Source organism: Pipistrellus kuhlii, unplaced genomic scaffold (genome assembly GCF_014108245.1).
Source record: "Pipistrellus kuhlii isolate mPipKuh1 unplaced genomic scaffold, mPipKuh1.p scaffold_m20_p_32, whole genome shotgun sequence".
Classification (NCBI taxonomy): domain Eukaryota; kingdom Metazoa; phylum Chordata; class Mammalia; order Chiroptera; family Vespertilionidae; genus Pipistrellus; species Pipistrellus kuhlii.
The window spans coordinates 1,505,460-1,524,089 of NW_023425532.1; the positions used below are offsets into that span (position 1 = coordinate 1,505,460).

The 18,630-nt window shown below is 51.6% G+C and overlaps 2 protein-coding genes and 1 long non-coding RNA gene across 12 annotated transcripts in view; 1 reads left to right on the forward strand and 2 right to left on the reverse strand.

The window, feature by feature from the left end:
* Positions 1-645, reverse strand: part of LOC118731784 (EBP cholestenol delta-isomerase) — a 31,256-nt gene extending 30,611 nt beyond the window's left edge. For 2 of the 5 annotated variants that reach the window (XM_045570398.1, XM_036460641.2), the window contains exon 1: positions 490-645. The gene's annotated coding sequence lies outside the window, so the exon portion shown is untranslated. Of the gene's footprint in view, positions 1-109; positions 218-489 lie in introns of those variants that run through there. The other 3 variants (XM_045570399.1, XM_045570400.1, XM_045570397.1) reach the window with 3 other exon arrangements.
* Positions 211-11,049, forward strand: LOC118731800. Its single transcript, XR_004991966.2, has 3 exons — positions 211-336; positions 6,443-6,550; positions 10,908-11,049. It is a non-coding gene; the product is annotated as an uncharacterized LOC118731800 (long non-coding RNA).
* Positions 2,774-13,610, reverse strand: PORCN (porcupine O-acyltransferase). Of its 6 annotated transcripts, XM_036460600.2 has the most exons (16): positions 13,455-13,609; positions 13,031-13,141; positions 12,630-12,802; positions 11,043-11,235; positions 10,663-10,706; positions 10,082-10,263; positions 9,871-10,001; positions 9,739-9,756; positions 8,489-8,503; positions 8,263-8,388; positions 8,006-8,106; positions 6,616-6,692; positions 6,461-6,524; positions 6,266-6,351; positions 5,130-5,240; positions 2,774-3,207 (listed from the first exon to the last, which is right to left on the reverse strand). In XM_036460600.2, exons 3-16 carry the CDS (start codon positions 12,763-12,765, stop codon positions 3,106-3,108), a joined length of 1,386 nt encoding a protein of 461 aa, XP_036316493.1. In that variant the 5' UTR covers positions 12,766-12,802; positions 13,031-13,141; positions 13,455-13,609; the 3' UTR covers positions 2,774-3,105. The 6 variants fall into 6 exon arrangements, with proteins under 6 accessions (XP_036316493.1, XP_036316491.1, XP_036316494.1 ...); XM_036460598.2 differs by lacking the exon at positions 13,031-13,141 and having other exon boundaries at positions 13,455-13,610; XM_036460601.2 differs by lacking the exons at positions 8,489-8,503; positions 13,031-13,141 and having other exon boundaries at positions 13,455-13,610.
* Between the last annotated feature and the right edge of the window lie 5,020 nt (positions 13,611-18,630).

The window sequence follows — 18,630 nt, forward strand, 5'->3', positions numbered from 1 at the left end:
CTGGGAGGAGAAACAGACCACAGGTAGGTTCCCACGGCTGGAGTCACAGCGGAGAGCTAGCCCTTCTCTGTAGCCCTGGGAACCGCGGGACAGACGAGACGACACTTACGAGAACGACCACCCTCGGGAGCAGCGTGCGGAGAGTCAAACGCCGCCTCCCGCAACCGCGCACACCGTCCGCAACCTGCAGGGAACCGGCGAGTGGAAGGTACCGGTCCCCGCGGCGCTTCGAGGGGAGGAGGAGGGATCAATGCAGAGACCACCAATCAGAACTCGACCCTCTAGTCCAGCTGCCCAATGAGAAGGAGGATCTGCGGTAGCCGGGGCGACGACGCGGTACCGGGGGTCTCGCGCAGGCGCGTGGGGTACGTGGCGCGCTGGCGGGCTGCAGGGGGAAAGGGGGCTCGCGCAGGCGCGCCCGCGGCGGCCGTTGGGCGGCGGAGAGCGACGGGATGGAGCGGCCGGCGGGGCGGGGGGGGGAGCACTCACCCGGCGGCGCTGTCTCCGCAACCTGTCCGGCAGGGTCCCCGGCTCCGCTGAGCTGGCCTGCGGCTCCGCGACGAGCTAGTTCAGACCCATTGCCCCACCAGTTCCTCGTCTTATGGAGTTGGCCAATGGAGGGGCTGGGAGGCGGCCAGCGCCACACCCAACCAATCAGAGCCCTCTGTGCGCCCCCGGCCCCGCCCTCAGGCGTGGTGCCACTTTCGTTGTTGGCTGAGCCAGGAGTGTGGAGGTGGGTGAAGGCAGGGAGTGCTCCGGTTGGTGGGCGTTTTCCACCGAAACCGACTTGCAAGAGGTCTTGGCTTCGGTTTCCCTATTCTCTGATCAGGCAGCGTTGAATCAGCATTGCATTGTGTCCTGTCTTCCTTGCCCTCCTTTTCTAATCAGACCGCTGAATCCGTTGCCAGACCAGACCTGCATTGTTGTTTTTTTACAAAGTACGTTCTTACTGATTTTTAGAGAGAGTGGGAGGAAGAGGGTTGGAGATAGAAACATAGAAGAGAAACATCATCCACTGGCTGTCTCCTGCACGCCCCCTACTCCGGATGGAGCTGCAACTCGGGCATGTGATCTTGACCGGAATCGAATCAGGGACCCTTCAGTTCGCAGGCTGATGCTCTATGCAATGAGCGAAACCGGCTAAGGCCAAAAGCCTTCATTTTTTATTGCCCGAATGAAACAATATTATGAGCACATCCTGTTAACTACACCTCTGTCCTCTACCTCAGCGCTCAGGACTCCTTAGCGGTGGTCATCCTCACCTCTCTCGACTTCAGGTCAGAGATGCCAATCAAAACACCTTGAGAGCCTATTGGCACGGAGATACTCAATCTCCCCGTGGCAGCTCTACTGAACCACATTGAACTCCACAGTTCTAAGCCAGTGAGCACCCAGACTGCACAGTCAGAATCCAGACCCATCCCAAACCTCCTGTCCAATTACAGCTCATAACCCTCAGTCCTAAGGATCAGTAAGCATCACCTGTGTGTATATATATATACTAGAGGCCCAGTGTATGACATTCGTGAAGTGGGGAGGTGGGGGTGGGGAGTCGGGGTCCCTCAGACCAGCTTGCGCCCTCTCTCGCAGTTCAGATCTCTCAGGGGATGTCCACCTCCAGCTCCTGCCACGGCTGCTGGAGCCCAGCTTCTGGCTGAGCAGCACTCCCCCTGTGGGAGCGCACTGACCACCAGGGGGCAGCAACTGCCCTGAGCGTCTGCCCCCTGGGGGTCAGTGCACATCATAGCGACCAGACATTCCATTGTTTGGTTGATTTGCATAGTAGCCTTTTATTATATAGGATATACTAGAGGCCTGGTGCATGGATTTGGGTACCGATGGGGTCCCTTGGCCTGGCCTGTGGGGGTTGGGCTGAAACCAGCTCTAGGACATCCCCTAAGCCTTAGGGGATCCTGGATTTCAAGAGGGCAGTTCTGCCAAAACTGGTTTGGCTCAGTGGTAGAGCGTCGGTTCAATTCCGGTCAAGGGCATGTATGTTGGTTGCGGGCACATCCCCAGTAGGGGGTGTGCAAGAGGCAGCTGGTCGATGTTTCTCTCTCATTGACGCTTCTAGTTCTCTATCTCTCTCCCTTCCTCTCTGTAAAAAATCAATAAAAAAAAAAAAAAGGGCAGTTCTCAGGTGACACATTCCGGAATCGGGCTCCCTCCTGTCTGGTTCCAGCGGTTATCTGAGAACTGCTGCTGCCAAGCGACCACAGCTCAGCAGCTCCTGCTTTGAGCATCTGCCCTCTGGTGGTCAGTGTGCATCATAGCAACTGGCCAGTAGGCTGGTTACTTAGGCTTTTATATATGTAGATATATATCAGAGAGAGGGAGAGTTAGAAACATCAATGATGAGATAGAATCATTGATCGGCTGCCTCCTGTATGCCCCACACTGGCGATCAAGCTGCAACTGGGCATGTGTCTTGACCAGGAATCGAACTGTGACCTCCTGATTCATAGGTTGATTCTCAACCACTGAGCCATGTTGGCCAGACTCAACGGTGTCTTGCTTTCTTTTTTCTCTGTCCCAGTTAGAGTAACCAGTCAGTTTTCCTGCCAGTTGATATCAGGCCTCCCACACACACAACTAATTTGTCCCAGCCCTGCTTATATCAGGCCGTGCCATCTTCTGTCTCAACATCTAATCATGAACCATGAACTGATCACAAGCTGTTCCCTCTTCATGGTTTCAGCTTCCAAACCTTTATCCACGCTGTGCCCCCTTCCTCACTCACTTCTACTCCCCACTAAGCAGTGAAGAAAGAGTCTTTTGTATATTTCCTACTTTTATTTGACAATAACAAACTGTATATAAAAAGGGAGTGGGAAGGCGGGAAGGCTGTGATCTCCCCCTCTCTGCTTCCCTAAGTACCCCCCATCCCTTGGCCCCGCAGGGACCACCCCCTTCCCGCCTTATGGTGGGGTGGGGATCAGCAGGCATGAAAATGGTGTGTGTGTGTGTGTGTGTGTGTGTAAGAATGTTAGGGGGACTATGATGGACGGGGTGAAGAATTAGAGGGCCCTCCCTCATCCTCCATCAGAGCTGGCTCCCTGAGGAGGGTTGAGTCTTGAGGGAAGTTGGAGGGTCCACAGATGTGCCTCAGCCTATGAGACGGTAGAAGATCCAGCATCCAAAAGTGACCCAGTGACTGGCCCAGCTGAGCTCTGACCACTTGTGGACAGTGTATGCCATGCCATAACCCTGTGGGAGAGAAAGAAGTGATGGTCCCACTCAGCAAGAACAAAGAAGGTCTCAGGAAAACCCATCTTTTGCTCAAGGCCATTTCTGTGACTCCATGGTGACCTTAGGTGAGGCCCCAGAGAAAAAACTGGGTGATATAAAAGATAAACAGGTTTAGTTTTATTTCTTTTGTGTTTTCTTCTTCAACCCCACTCTCTGACCTGTACTCTCCTTCATATGTAAAGAGCTCCTAGAAATCAATATTTTAAAAAGACAAAAATTGGCAAAGGAGGTGAGTAGACCGTTCTCCATAAAGGAGAAAACCAAATAGCTCTTAAATGTATGGCCTCACTCACAATCTTCCTCCTCTCAAACTGGCAAACACATCCAGGAAGTCTGAGAGGCACTCTGTTGGTGGAGGGACAGACATGTTCACACACTGCTGGTGGGAGAGCAAAAAGGTAACTTCTCCATTTTGACTACCAAAAATCAATCCTACAGCTCTGTCTGCACCTGTGTGACTCTACATGGGTATGAGGCTCTTACTTGCTGCAATGTGATTTGCAATAGGAAAAGACTGGAAATCACCTGGGTGTCCACGGATAAGGGACAGACTACCCTATATCATAGCCTTACAATGGAAAAAAGTGAGTGAGGACACTCTATGTACTGAGGTGGAAGATTTTCAAGGATCATCATATAGAAAAGCAACATGTAGTGCACACTTCATCCATGAGTTACCTTTAGGGTCAAAACCAGGGGAGGGAATTAAAAGATGCTTTTATATTCGCTTATTATACTTACATTTTTGAAAGGTATTTTAATAAAATGAAGGAAAGTGGTTACCTGGAAGAGGGCAGTGAGTAGACCGTAGGAGGAAGACTTTCCCCTGCATATCTTAAATACTGTTTGTTTGTTTTTAACTTTGTGATATACATGAACTATTTTTAAATGTTTTGATTAAAACAAGATAAAAACTTTATTTAAAAAAAAGGCAAAAACCTGCCCTGGCCGGTGTGCATAGTGGTTAGAACATTGGCCCGCACACCGAAGGGTCTCAGGTTTGATTCCTGGTCAAGGGCACATACCTGAGTTGCAGGTTCATGCTCCACCCCCTGATCCGGGTGTGTGTGGTAGGCAGCTAGTTAATGTATCTCTCTCACATCAATGTTTCTCTCTCTCTCCCTCTCTCTCTCTTTCTCTCTCTTTCCCTTCCTTCCCTCCCTCCCTCCCTTCTACTCTCTTTGAAAAGCAACAACAAAAAGGAACCCCCAAAATAAGAAGAAGCAAAACCCAGATTTTGCACACTCAACCTGATTAGAAATTAAAAGCTGTTTTTAATGATGAAAATAATATAAAGTTTTATTTTTAGTTAAAAACAAAAATGCAAAAGAGAAGCAAAGCCTGGATCCTGCAAGAGCTATGTGAGCAAACATTATTTTAGAAATTGTTTTGAATTTAAAATCTGGAATGTGCATACTCCACATGAATAAAAATAGCCTATCCATTTTAATAGCAATTTTAAAAGTAGAGTCTAGAGTTTGCATAATTCACTTGAGTGAAGATTAAAAAAAAAAAAAAAATTAAAGAATAAACCTTGCGGATTTGACCTAAACAAAAATAGGATAAAATGACTCATTGGAAAAAAAAAAAAAAAAAAAAAAAAAAAAAAAAAAAAAAAAAAAAGGAAAACCTGTATTTTGCATTCCATCTCTATAAAATAAGTAAAATAAAATAGATTTTGCAAACTCCACCCAAAGAAAAGACCCAGCAGTGCCCGCAGGGACAACGGGAGGGAAGGACCGAGGAGCACTAGCTGCACAAAGGAGAGACACACCACACAAGGCCTTATGTCTCGGCCTCCCCGCCCCCCTTTCATCTTCATGGTTCCCATGAGCAGGTGGCACATCCCTGGGTTCCCCCAGCCCAGGGCCCCACCTCACCTGCTCCTCTGTGGTATCATCCACATCGACATCAAACAGGGAGCCCAGGTAGGCCAGGTGGAAGATGGCCAGGGCCCCAAAGAGCAGGTTTAAGGCTCGTACCCCCAGGCCCTGTGGGGGACAGATGGATTTGCTTGGCAGCTGGACCTACTTGCTGTCCCTCAGTGCCACCTGGGCACGGGAGCCCAGGGAGATGCACCAAGTGCAGTGGGTTCCAGGCATGAGGATGTCCATGGTACCCCCGGGTAGGAACGAGATGGTTCAGGTCCTCCTACGGGAGCCCAAAAGGTCCCCAGGGCTCAGGGTACTGTTTGCATGGAGGGCGTCCAGGTTGGGGGAGATGCGAGTGTTCAGGCAAAGGAGGCAGAATAGTGGAGCTCTGACTTGGGGGTTTATGGGAAGAAACATCAGTTGTCTGATAGGAGACAAAGCTGAGGTTGTCCATACTTCTTATTGCAAACAGAAGGAAAAAAAGAAAAAGAAAAAATCAAAATTCCTAGTATGTCCTACAGGTCCCATAGTTCTCCCCCTCGCTCGCTTTGCTCAAGCCACACTGGCCTCCTCGCTGTTCCTCAGATATTCCAGGCCTTCTCCCGTCTTGGGGCCTTGACATTGTTTCTTCCCTTTGCCTGGAATGCTTCTGGCCCTCACCTCCCTCAGCTGAGGGACTCAAAAGGCATCTCCCTATGCAAGATGGAATCCATTCGCCCCCTGATCATTCCCTTCTCCTTTCCCTTGTGCATTTCCTCCTTGGCACTAATCACCACCTGATAGACTCTTACACCTCGCTGACTTATTGTTTATTTACTGACTCCCCTGTTAACATGTGTGCCCAGAGGGCTGGCACTTCATAGTCTGTTGGTCACCACTGTGTCTCCAGCATCTAAAATAGCGCCTGGTAACAGCAGGTGTTCAATATGTGTTCCCTGGGGACATGAATGCCCGGTGTGCATACAGCAGGTGCTTGATAAGTGTTTGTTAGAGAGACGCATGGCAGTGAACGGAGGTGAAGTTCTGGGATGGCTCAGGCACCAGAACAGGAAGCTGGGCACCCTGAGGCACATATAAGATGGAGACGGAAGCAACGTTTTTGAGGGGGAGTGTTGGGCTTGAGGTTGCCCAGGCTGAACCCTCACCAAGCGATGCTGGTGCGAACAGTCTGGCGGGCACCGTTTCGACAAGACGCAGGCACTGAGGATCCGAGCCAGGCGTTTCCGGAGGACTGGGGGAGATGAGGGGAGGAAAAGGGGGTCAGGGTAGCTTCAGGGGACAGTGGTTCTAGCCCCCCAGCAACCTCCCATCCTGTCTCCTAGGCTGGGCTCCCAACTCACCGTGCTCCACGTAAGTGATAAATGCCAGCGACAGCAGTACCGCAGCCAGATGGAAGCTGAAGCCCTGGTGGGGCCCCAGGGGGCAAGGAGGTGAGTGAGGAGAAGGCCCTGCCACCCCCACCCAGCTCCCACCCTGACCCCCATCCCCTACTCACGTGCAGGAGGGCACTGGCTGCGTAGGTGACCAGCACGGCTGAGAAGGTGCCCAGGCGGAGAGCATTCTTGAAAACATCTGGAAGAGGGAGATGCGGGTCAAGAGTCACCCAAGATTCTCTCCTGCCCTGGGGGCGGGGGGGCATTGAGCAGGGTGAGGATGTGCTGGAAGGCCTGGGATAAAGTCTGTGTAATGGTCTCCCTCTTCCTCTGTCCAAATCTTAGCTCCTGAACTTCCCTCCAGTCTGTTTCTCCCACAGCCTGTCCAAGTTCAGCCAATGTCAATCAACTCCCCCGGTCCAGTTCCTCAGGGCATAAACCTGAGAATCCCCCTTAATCTGCCCTGCCCTCACTCCCACAGCCAAACTCAGCAATCCTAGGAGTGTCACCATCAGAATTTACCCGGAGTCTGACCTCTCCTCGCCAATGCCCACTGCCTCCACCACCCGGACTACCGCCCTGGCCTCCTCACTGCTTCCGCCTGGCTCCCTCCCCCCATCTGTCCTCACAGCAGCCAGAGGGTCCTGTTACACCCAAGTCAGCCCAAAGCCCTCCTCTGCTCAGACCCCTGCTGTGGCTCCAGCTCTTTGTGACAAGGCCAAAGGCCTCCCGTGGCCAGTGAGGGCCCACAGGCCCAGGCCCCCGTCACCTCTCCAACCTCACCTCCTGCTACTGGTCCTCTTGCTCTCTTTCCTTCTGCCAAACTGGTCTCCTCAAACACGTCAGGCACGTTCCTGTCTCAGGACCTTTGCACTGGCTGTTCCCTCCATCTGTTACATCCCTCCCCCACATTTTACAATGCTTGCTCTCTCACCTTATGCAGATCTCGGCTCAAATGTCACCTCCTCCGTGGGACTTATTCTGTTAATGTATTTAAAATTGCAACATCCCGCCCACACTGCCAACACTCCAGATCACCCTTTCCTGCTTGATTATTATTATTTTTCACCATAGCACTTATCACCATCTGAGCTCTTCTGTATTTTTCTCTTTCAAGAAAATCTTTTTATTGATTTCACAGAGGAAGGGAGAGGGAAACAGAGATAGAAACACCAAGGATGAGAGAGAATCATTGGTCGGCTGCCTCCTGCACGCCTCCCTACTGAGGATCAAGCCCGAAGCTGGGACATGTGCCCTGACCGACTTGGAATCGAACTGTGACCTCCTGGTTCATAGGTCGTTGCTCAACCACTGAGCAGCCCCAGCCGGGCCATTACTTCTCTTATGATGTGCTTCCCCCACAAAAATACCAGCTCCACAAGGGCAGGAATTTGGGGCTGGTGTGGTTTTTTGGTCCCTGCACACAATAAGATCTCGATGAATGTTGTATGAGTATGTAAAAGGGCCTGGGGTGAGAGCTCCCCACTCTTGATTGGCGGCTTGATGACTCACAGTTATTGAGCCAATAAGACATGGGCAGGTTCCAGCTTGTGACAACTTGCACCATGGACCGAGGCAGCTCCACGTTCAGTGGCTTGGACACTGTCAGGTCCCTGTGGGCAGAAGGTATACGAATTCACCTGGGATCCCCACTCCTGATGGCCACACATTTGTCTTGGCTGTCTCCTCCCCCGGGAGCACCCCATTCCTCCCTGCGGCTCCTCTAGGCAACACCCCGAAGGAGAGGACGGCCCCCCAGCCCTCCCCACCATTTCAGGTGATCCTTCTCCTCGGTGAAGCCAGCGCCTGCCAACGTGGTCGTGGCCTCGGACAGGAAGCCCACGAAATAGTTGCTGAAGTGGAAGGAGACGGCGCTCTCGTAGGCTCGCAGCCACCTGGGGGGGGGAAGGAGCAGGGGGAGGGGCATCAGGCCCGGGGGGCCGGCGTGCCACCCCACCATGTGCCATCATCCCCAGCCCCACTCTGTAGACTCACCTCACCATGGTGCCCCTAAGGCCCCCGGGGGTCAGGAAGGCAGCAGAGAAGAAAGGAAAGAGAGTCAGAGGCCCAGGAGGCTGGCCTGAGTTGCTCTTAGACAAGACAGAAACACAGTGGCAAAAAACACAGGTGCAGTGTGACAGCCACACACATGCAGACACGGTCAGTTTCATGGGGCTCGGATGGGAGTGTGAGCTGCTCTGCCATACACTATCGTCCCGCAGTCCCACGTGGCCGGGCATCCAGACCCGACTTCTGTCAGAGGCCCATCCTAACGGCCCTACACCATGACATTGCCATGTGGCCAGACGCAAATAGCATCAGACTCCCAGCTCTCTAACCTGACTCGGTGACCATGAGACATACGAAAGTCCTGTAGTTAGGCACAGATCATCAGGCTCCCTGCTACGCACACATACACAAGTCTACCCCCCCCCCCCACATAGTCACTGTCACTCTGTCAATCACACAATTGACACAGGCAAATCCTGCGTTGGCAAAGGCTGCTTCTGGAATCAGGCCTGGGATTGACGCCTGGCTGCTTAACTGGGTGACACTGGGCAAGTCACTCCACCTCCCAGAGCCTCATTCAGCATTAGACACAATCAGCTGCCAGTGAGTAGGGGGGAGGGAGGGGCCATCCGATCTAAGGGCTGGACGGAATCCTAGTTGTACCGGAGGCAGATGGTCAGTCAGTCACAACCCCTTAGCTAGACAACACCATGCAGCCAGAGAAGGCAGACCCACAGGCAGGCCCATCAGAGAGGCACAATGACATGCTACAGTCAGACCCATTCCCAGCCAGAGTGACAGACAAGCCAGACTTACCCAACGACAGCCACACACCCCGTCATTGACAATGGCACAGCCAGAACTCCAGTCCCACATCGGGAGTCAGCGGCTGAGAGACAAACAACCCATACACACGCCTAGCCAGAGTCTCAGACAGGTCAGCGTCACCAGCCAACCCATACTTGTCACTCCCTGTTACAGTCATGTGATTGGCTTCTAAAGGTGAAACAGCGGGACGGATGGACATTCAGACATAGTATGTGTCAGGGAGTCAGTCATACATGGAGTTACAGAGCCAATCTTGGCCAAACAACAGCCACAGACAGACATTCAATCTCGGTCCAGTCATGGGGTGCATGGTCAGATAGTCTCAGACTGAACAGAACCAAGAGGTCACAGACTATGCCCCCAGCCCCCAGTTAGCCCACTCGCCCTCAGCACCTGCCCTCATTTACCTGGCTTTGCGTTTCTTGCTGTAGTAACAGAAGATAGACAGAAGCATTAAGAGACAGGCTCAGAGCTGGGGAGACCCCAGGTCCCTACCCAACCCCCTCTTGCAGGGCAGAGGCCTCGAAGGCCTTGCTCACTTTCGAAGGAGGCGGTCGCCATCGAGGGGGATGAAGTACGGGAAGAGGTAAGGGCCCACACAGGTGGACAGCACAAGGCACAGCAGGGCCAGCGCCAGGCTCCGGGTCACCTTCTGCAGCCACCGGCGGCTCTGTGGGCATCAAGGCTCCATGAAGACTGCCCTGTGGGGGCTCCCACAGTCCCTGCCCACCTGCCCACCCAGGACCTCACCAGAGGGCGACCTTGGACAGCCTGCAGGTAGCTTTGGAAGGATATCCAGGGCCCAAAGACGATGGTGCCCACGAAGTAGAGGTAGCCCATGAACTCCACGGGTGAGGGCACCGCGCCCACCTCGCCCCGGTCCAGGTCGAAGCCCAGGGACACCGCCTTCATGGCCACGATCATCTGGGCCCCTATGTGTGGTGCCCATAATCAAGCAAATGGGCACAGAGCAGGTCAGCATTGGGGGGGGGGGGCGGTGGGGGAAGCACCAGGGAGGGGTGATAGGAAAAGAGAAGTTCAAGGGTGTGCAAGTGGGCACACAGTCTGATAGGCAGATGAGCAGGTAGGCCCAGGACTGGCAGATGCCTTTTTTCAAGAGTCAGGCACATACATGAGATGGGAAAGGCAGATGGGGGCGAGGGGGGTGGCCTAGTAGAGAGAGACAGGTGTAAAGGGCATCTGAGACCTGCATGTCCAGCGGGGTGGAAAAGGAGGGACAAAAGCGGGGAGGGAAGGACATGGTTGGGGGAGTTAGGAGATGCGGAGTGGGGCAGGGGGCTGGGGCAGGTGAGCGAGCCAGGGCCTCCTACCTCGCATCTTGTGCCACGTCACAGTGTCCACCATGTGCATCTCACTGAGGAGAGAAGGTGGTGGTCTTGGGCTCAGAGACCACAAAGGGGGGTGGGGATCAAGGTGCAGAGAGGCTTATACCCCTGTCCAGCACACCCTCCTGGAGGAATAATTCTCCGGGACTCCCTCCTCCAGGGGGAGCCCAAGCTCAGCCTGTCCTGTACAGCCTTTAAAAATAACTCGTCCCCCACACTCCCTCCTCCAGGAACACCCCGTGCTCTTCCTGTCCTGCACAGCCGCCTGAGGAGCAGCCAGGGGACCCACCCACCCGGGACCCACCCACCCGGGACCCACCCACCCTTCTGCCAACAGTGTGGGGGCGGGGGGCTCACACCCGTACCCCATGAGCAGGTAGATCAGGATGGTGACGGAGAGGAAGACGCCTCGATGGGAGGAATGTCGGCAGAGGAATAGCACGAGGTAGCACAGGAGGCTGAGCAGCACAACCCAGACCATGTGCAGCTGGAAGAAGTGGTAGAGGCTGAAAAACCCTCCTGCCACGGTGCTAGCGTGCTTCAGGTAGGATGGCAACCCTTCAGGGGAGAGAGACAGAGGCCAAGAAAGGGAGGGTGGGTGGGCTGGCAACAAGGGAGGGCAACCTGAGCAGAGGGCACAGCCTGGGAGTGTGGTGGGCTTGCAGGGGGCTCAGGGCAGGTGTTGAGGAGCTGGAGAGGTGGCAGGGCCTGGAATTATTTGTTTATTTTATTGATTGATTTGAGAGAGAGATGGGGGGGAGAGAGGGAGGGAGAGAGAGAGAGAGAGAGAGAGAGAGAGAGAGAGAGAGAGAGAGAGAGGAACATCGATGTGTTATTCCACTAATTTATGCATGCATTGGTTGATTCTTGTATGTGCCCTGATTGGGAATTGCATTGCAATCTTGGCATATGGGAACGATGTTCTAACCAACTGTGCTACCCGACCAGGACCAAATCCCAGGTTTGAAAAAAAGGAGCATCTAGAAAGGACATTTGGGAACCCTGGGAGAAATGTGAGTATCAATTTATATTGGGTAATATTATTGCATCCGGATTAGATTTCTTTGGGGGGGGGGTGATGGTTTCGGCTGTGGTTGTTGGGGGAAGTTGTCCTTGTTTTGGGGGGGATACACACTGATGCATTCGGGGTGAAGTGCCAGCAGGTTATTCAAATGATTTAGAAAGATGATAGATAGATAGATAGATAATAGAGCAGGCTAGTGTGGGAAGATGCTGACCCTTGGGAATCTGGTGATGCATATAATGGGTGTTCTTTGCATTATTCTTTCAATTTAACTTCAGTAACCGAAATATTTCAAAATGATAAGCCTAAGAAAAAAATAAAACATCCATTTAAAATAAAAATAGAATGTAGGACTTTTGAATTTCAGATTTCCAAAATTCTCAGCATCCTATAGGGACCTTGGGAACTTGGAGTTTTAGCATTCGGATGCCGGCTTGCTGTGAATGTGGAAACATTCCAGAATCCCAGCATTCAGAAATCTCATCATGCCCTGATTCTAGAAATCCATACTGCGAGCATTTTGGAAGCCTAGGATGTGAGAATTTCTACTTGTCAGCTCCCAAACCCTATAGTGTGGCACTTTGGGATTCCATAACCCTTTGACACCTGCATTGCCAAATCTTATAACGCTGGGATGTAGACATTCCAGGTCCCCCAAATCCAAAAACCTCAGCTTTCCAGAACCCTTGCACCCAGGAATACTAAAAGGCATGCCTTGGCATGGCTGACGTGGCTTGGCAATGTATGGCTGGGCATAGTGGGATGTGGTGTGGTAGCCTGGTGCTTCGCCTGGTGGGAGGGGGTGGGCTGGACATACCGGCGCCTGGCTTGGCCTGGCAAGATGCTGCAGGATAAGGTGTGGCTTGGTACTGGTGAATGTGGCAGTGGGATATGGCCTGGCATGGCGCATAGTGGGGCAGGCACTTACCGAGCCTCCAGAAGAGGCGGCAGGCGAGGCAGATGGCAAGGAGCAGCCAGATCTGGTCAAGGCCCTGCTGGGCAGTAGGCAGGAGACAGCCCTGCAGCAGCTGCTGGAAAAATTCCTGGCGGCTGAAGGTGGCCATCGCAGCCCCTCACGGATGGATGGACAGATGGATAGACCTGTCAAAGTGGGGACACAGAGCAGGGATGTCCATGGGGCAGACCATAGACTTGAGCGCTCAGATTTCAGTTTGGGGCTGTCCAACCCATTTCGACACACAGTGCTGGGGGGCGGGGGGACCAGGAGAGGGTGTGGGTGTCAGGTACATCAGCCTGAGCCGCCAGCTGTGCGTGTGGGAGCGTCCTGGGTGCACACACACAGCCCATGACCTGTGCTGAATGAAGGACCTGTGCCTCTCCTATGCTGTGAGGAGTCGGGTCCGATGGGGAATGAATGGTGTGCATTCCAGGCCGGTATATCAAATGGGGACGCTCTCTGGTTTCCAAGGTAGAGTCAGTCTGTGCGGAGGGCAGAGAGGGAGATCCTGTGACACTTGGGGGCCGTGTGCATCTCTCCTTGTACGGATGTGAGGGGTGTCCTGTATCCCCAGCGTGCCCCATCTCACCCCCGTCCGGCCACTCCCGGCCACCGAGAAAGCCCTGCCCAGGCCCCGGGGCTTCGGGGAGGTGGTGGTGGTGGCTGGGGACAGAGCCGAAGGGGGAGTCTGAAAGGTGATGGAGAGGGGACCCAAGAACACGCGCTGCAGATCGGTGCGGGGAGGCCGTCTCAGGATGGGAGCGGAGGAGCCGCGCGCGCACCCCCGTGACCTACCTGGCAGGAAGGAAGCTGCGGTCCCGGGGACCGGGGACGCACTGCCGCCGCCACCGTCGCCTCCTCCTCCGGGCAGCCTCCCCCGCAGGCCGCAAGGCCGGGACCAGCTGCGGCTGGGAGAGCAGCGCGGCGAGCGGGCCCTTTAAATCCCGGGGAGGCCCGGCCGGCCGGCTCGGCCAATGGGAGGGCAGGAGCGGGGCGGGGCCGGCAGAGGTGGTGGGAGGCGGGAGGGTCTAGGGAAGGAGGAGTGGGAGGTTGAGAGGAGCGGGGTGCTGCGGGGGACCTCTGCGCCAGCACCTTTGGGGCCCTGAGTGGTGCAGCCCCTGCCCGTCCTCGCCCGGAGGGGTCTGGCGGGCCCGGAACCGGCGCCTCCATAGCCAGATCCGCAATCCCGGGAGCCGCGATGGGGACGACAGGGGAGGGAGGGAGGAGGGAAAGCCCCTCACCTTGACTGCTCACCCACGCACGTTCTCGCGCCGTGCGCCTCGGCTCCCAGATGGGAAATGAGCCGAGCTCTGTCCTGCCCCATCCTTGGAGGGAACCGAAGGCATTTCCAACCCGCTCCCGCCCCGGGGACGGGCCCGAAACGTTCCTCCGTCTTGTCTGTGTCACCGAGGAACACCCATTAGGCGCCTGAGCTTCCCCTAGGGGACTCCCTGTGGGCACCGGGCTGGCGGTTGAGAACCGATTTGCTTGCTTCATTCCCGGGCCCGTACTGATTCACCTTGCACCCGGGGTGACCCCGGCGAGCAGTGCGTGAGCCAGGAGGCTGGATCGGAGCACCCGACCGATCCCCAGCATTTGGGAAGCGTTTACAAGCGTCCCCAACACTGCCCCAGCACAGGATTGACGCTGCACCTGCTGTCTGCCTCCCTTCCCCGCAGTGCTGGGCACCCCACTCGGTCCCCAGGCTGCTGAAGGGCCTGTTTTTCCCAAAGGCACAGTTTTTGCGCAGGTACTGCGCGCTCAGCTACGATGTGGAAGGGAGAGGGAAGCCCAGATCAAGCCGGACCCCCGCCGTCACCTGAGGAGCGAAGGAAAACAGGCTCTAATCAGATTAGTGCTTGCCTGCATGGGGCTGGGGAAGTCATGCCCACTCGCCTGGCTTTGGTATCCCTTTCGTTTAAACAAAAGAATGGGATTAGCACTTCTTTGCTTGGCAAGAGCGGTGGCAATGGGAGAGAAATGCGCGGCTCCTCTTTTTCACACGAATGTTGACGTGAAGCCAAGGGGAGTTTTCGCTCCTGAGTTCATATTCCTGTATCACAAGCAGGAAAAAATGGAACCCAGACACTGCAAATAAATTACATAGACCTGATTCGCCCATGCGAATCCCTCTTCTTCTTTATTTCTCTTCTTTTTGCTAATTCCCTTTCTTAAACGCAGAGTGCAGGCCATAAATTTCATAAAGTAGGATTCATTCTTATTTCCCCCCCCCCTCTATTTTCAGACACACTCAAGTAGAGTCAACAATGACCCACCGCACATGCCAGAAATATTTCCCTTAATTGCAAGTCTTGGTATTTCAAAACGGAAAGATCCTTACTATATGCCTCGCTGAGCTTCACAGACTTAATTGTTTCATTCTAGTCTTTTGATGTGCGTGATAAAGACCTGGTATCTAGATTCTGGGATGTATAAAGCACAGCTACAAATCAATCAGGGGAGGACAAGCACCATCCTAGAAAATGGACAGTGGATATGAGTAGGGAATTCACAGCAGAATCCCCATAAATGGCCAATATGTATAACCTGTGAGAAGATAACTCATTCTTTTTCGTAAGCAGGGAGATGCAAAATGAAAGCAAGAATTAGGTCCATTTCACATCTACCAGGTCCATTTCCTATTTTTGTCACTGGAGCTTAGTAGAGAGTGGCACTCAATAAATAGCTTTCAAATTGGATAGCTTTTGTGGTCATTCTGCATTATGGTTTCGGGGGCATTTTAAATGGTCTCTCCATAATAAAAGAGGGGCAAACGGATACAACGAGAGCATAGTTCTCACTTATTGGATTGGCAAAAATTGCCAAGCCTCATAATAACCACATTGTAGCTATCTATTTATCTCTATCCCTTTCTATATATTTTTCTAAACTGTTTGATCGGAGTTGCAGACACCATGGCCTTTCAGCTAAATAGTGAAGTATGAATTTCCCAACAAGGACATTTTCCTACATGCCTACCAGCAGTGTCTGAGGGCTCCGATATCTGCACATCCTCAGCACTTGTTATCTGACTTTTTCATTCTGGCCACCCCAGTGGGTGCGCCAGTAATGTGCCTCCATAGGAAAAGGAAATCCCGGGTCACATGCTGCCTGCTGTTATCAGGTCTTTTGAGCCTCCCTCCGTCGCAACAATGCCACACTCATCCCTTAACTTTCCTGATCTTTCACAAAGTCACAGGCCAATTATTTGGAAGAATGTCCTTCACTTTTGGGTTATCTGATATTTCCTCGGGGTTAGATGTGGATTCTGCATTTTTGGCAGGAATTCCAAAGAAGTGACCTATGTTTGTCTCAGTGTGTCCGGAGGCACAAGGTATTGGCTAGGTCCCAAATTGGTATTAGCTGTGGTGATTTGATCAAGGTGGCATCTTCTGGGTTTCTCCACTGTCCTCCGTGTACTATTTCCCTTTGTAATGAAGAAGTATCTTGCAGGGACATGCTTTGAGACGCTGTAATTCCCCTGTTTTTCTTCAGACTTCCACCCACTAGTTTAGCACCGTCTCGGTGATTCTTGCCTGAAGCAATGACTGCGATTATGGTGGTCAAATGATTTTCTTTTGCACGTGCAGCTGGGATTTTACTGTAAGGAAGCGCTTTCCTTTCTCACCCACGTATTTATTTATACATTTCTTTATTTGTATCAGTATGAGACTCATGAATTCTTCTTTTAATTTACAGGTTAAAGTCAGTTGCTTTATTTATTAATAAAAAATAGCTTAGCCCTGCCGATGTGGCTCAGTGGTTGACCGTTGACCTATGAACCAGGAGGTCATGGTTTAATTCCCCATCAGGGCATATGCCAGGGTTGTGGGCTCGATCAGAAGGTAACCGATCAATGATTCTCTCTCATCATTGGTGCTTTCTCTCTCTCTCTCTCTCTCTCTCTCTCTCTCTCTCTCGCTCTCGCTCTCGCTCTCGCTCTCGCTCTCGCTCTCTCCCTCTCCATTCCTCTCTGAAATCAATAAAAATATATTAAAAAATAAAAGTCATTTAATTGAGGTATAATTAACATACCATAAATTTCACCTGAGGTAGTTGCACAATGCTCAGATTGTTCTAGATGTGGCCATGGGAGTCCCCTCAAGTTGGCTCTCATGTCCTTTTGGCATACCTTCATCATTTTTTTGAGCCAGTCTACCCTTTAGATTACATCAGGGTGGTTCAGGCTCATCTTGTACTTTCCCAGTTCTGGTCCTGGAGTCGGCCATCTCCCCCAAGAAGCTTTGTTTCCTTTCAGTGAAGAATGGCATCCAGGAAACCAAGATCTGGCACTAGAAGTACTTACTGCCTCTGTGGTGTGGCTTGTTCCAGGCTCTCTCAGTGGACAGAGTTAGGGTATATGTGTAATCTCCTATATATGTACCATTTGTAGTGAAACCATATACATATAGGTATGTACAATAAATACATCCACACATCTATCTTATATGTATATCTACTTATATATATATATATAAACCCATGAATTCTTATTGATATCTATAATACCAATCCCATACTAGGGTGTTCATCATAGCTTTTTTAAAAAATATATATTTTATTGATATTTTACAGAGGGAAAGGGAGGGGGATAGAGAATTAGAAACATTGATGGGAGAGAAACATCAATCAGCTGCCTCCTGCACACCCCCTACTGGTGATGTGCCCGCAACCAAGGTACATGCTCTTGACTGGAATCGAACCAGGGACCTTTCAGTCCGCAGGCCGACGCTCTATCTACTGAACCAAACCGGTTAGAGCTCATCATAGCTTTTTCCTTTTCTGTATTCTCCAACAGTGAGAAACCTAATTCTCATTATCCACAAGGATTTTACTTATTTGTCAGTCCTAGGTTACACATTTAGTAGTTTCAGATTCATGCCCTGGCTGGTTTGGCTCAGTGAATAGAGCGTCAGCCTGTGGACTGAAGAGTCCTGGGTTTGATTCCAGTCAAGGGCACAGGCCTGGGTTGGGGTCTCAATCCCCAGTAGGGGGCGTGCAGTAGGCAGCCGATCAATGATTCTCATCATTGATGTTCCTCCTTGATGTTTCTCTCTTTCTCCCTCTCCCTTCCTCTTTGAAAAAAAAAAATATATATATATGTGTGTGTGTGTGTGTGTGTGTATATATATATATATATATATATATATATATATATATATATATAAATATATATAAATAGTTTCAGATTCACTACCCATACCACTATAGAAGACAAATCTACTACCTAGAGGTCAGTATTTGTTACAGTCCTTTTTGTCTTCAACCTGATGAACACCAGGATCAAAAGTTACTTGGGTTAGTTCTTCTCATTCCCTTTGAGTGAGGCTGTGTTTAAAATGCAATTAAGGTTCATCTGTTTCTGATTGTGTTCTGTTTTAGGATCCCCCCTCCCATCCTTGTTATTTTTATTTACTTTTTTAGTATGTGAAACATGAACATGGTTTCAAAAGTCAGAACTATTCCAACCAGCAAACTCAGAAGTATCACTTTTGTTCCTTCTGGTCTGCTCTCACCCAGCGCCTCTAGGCAACCAATCTCAATAGTTGCTGGTTTATCCCTCCTTTGTTTCTTTTTGTAAAGATAAGCAAATATACATGTTTTCTGGTTAATCCTCACTGAAGATAATTTTTCCATTGTTTTTTTTTTTAGAGAGAGAGACTGGAAAGAAGGGGGAGGGGGAGAGAGAAACATCATGTGAGGGAGACATATCAACTGGTTGCATCCTGAACCGCCCTGCCTGGGACCGGGCATTGAACCTGCAACCCAGGTAAGTGCCCTTGACTAGGAATCTAACCTGCAACCCTTTGGTGCTCAGGCTAATGCTCTAACCACTGATCAACATTGGCCAGGGCACTTATATCATCTTGGTTTCTTTTTTCTTCTACTTTTTTTCTCTTTTTTAAAAATTAAATTATTATCTGTGTACATATACCATTGCCCCCTCCCCACCCCCACCCCCCCTTATCAT

Coding starts and splice junctions, on each gene's coding strand:
- PORCN (XM_036460598.2), bottom strand. CDS start 12,765: ATGGCCACCTTCAGCCGCCAGGAATTTTTCCAGCAGCTGCTGCAGGGC. Junction 10,264..10,662: donor GACGTGGCACAAGATGCGAG/GTAGGAGGCCCT, acceptor CACCACACATAG/GGGCCCAGATGATCGTGGCC. Junction 8,107..8,262: donor GAGAAGGATCACCTGAAATG/GTGGGGAGGGCT, acceptor TTCTGCCCACAG/GGACCTGACAGTGTCCAAGC.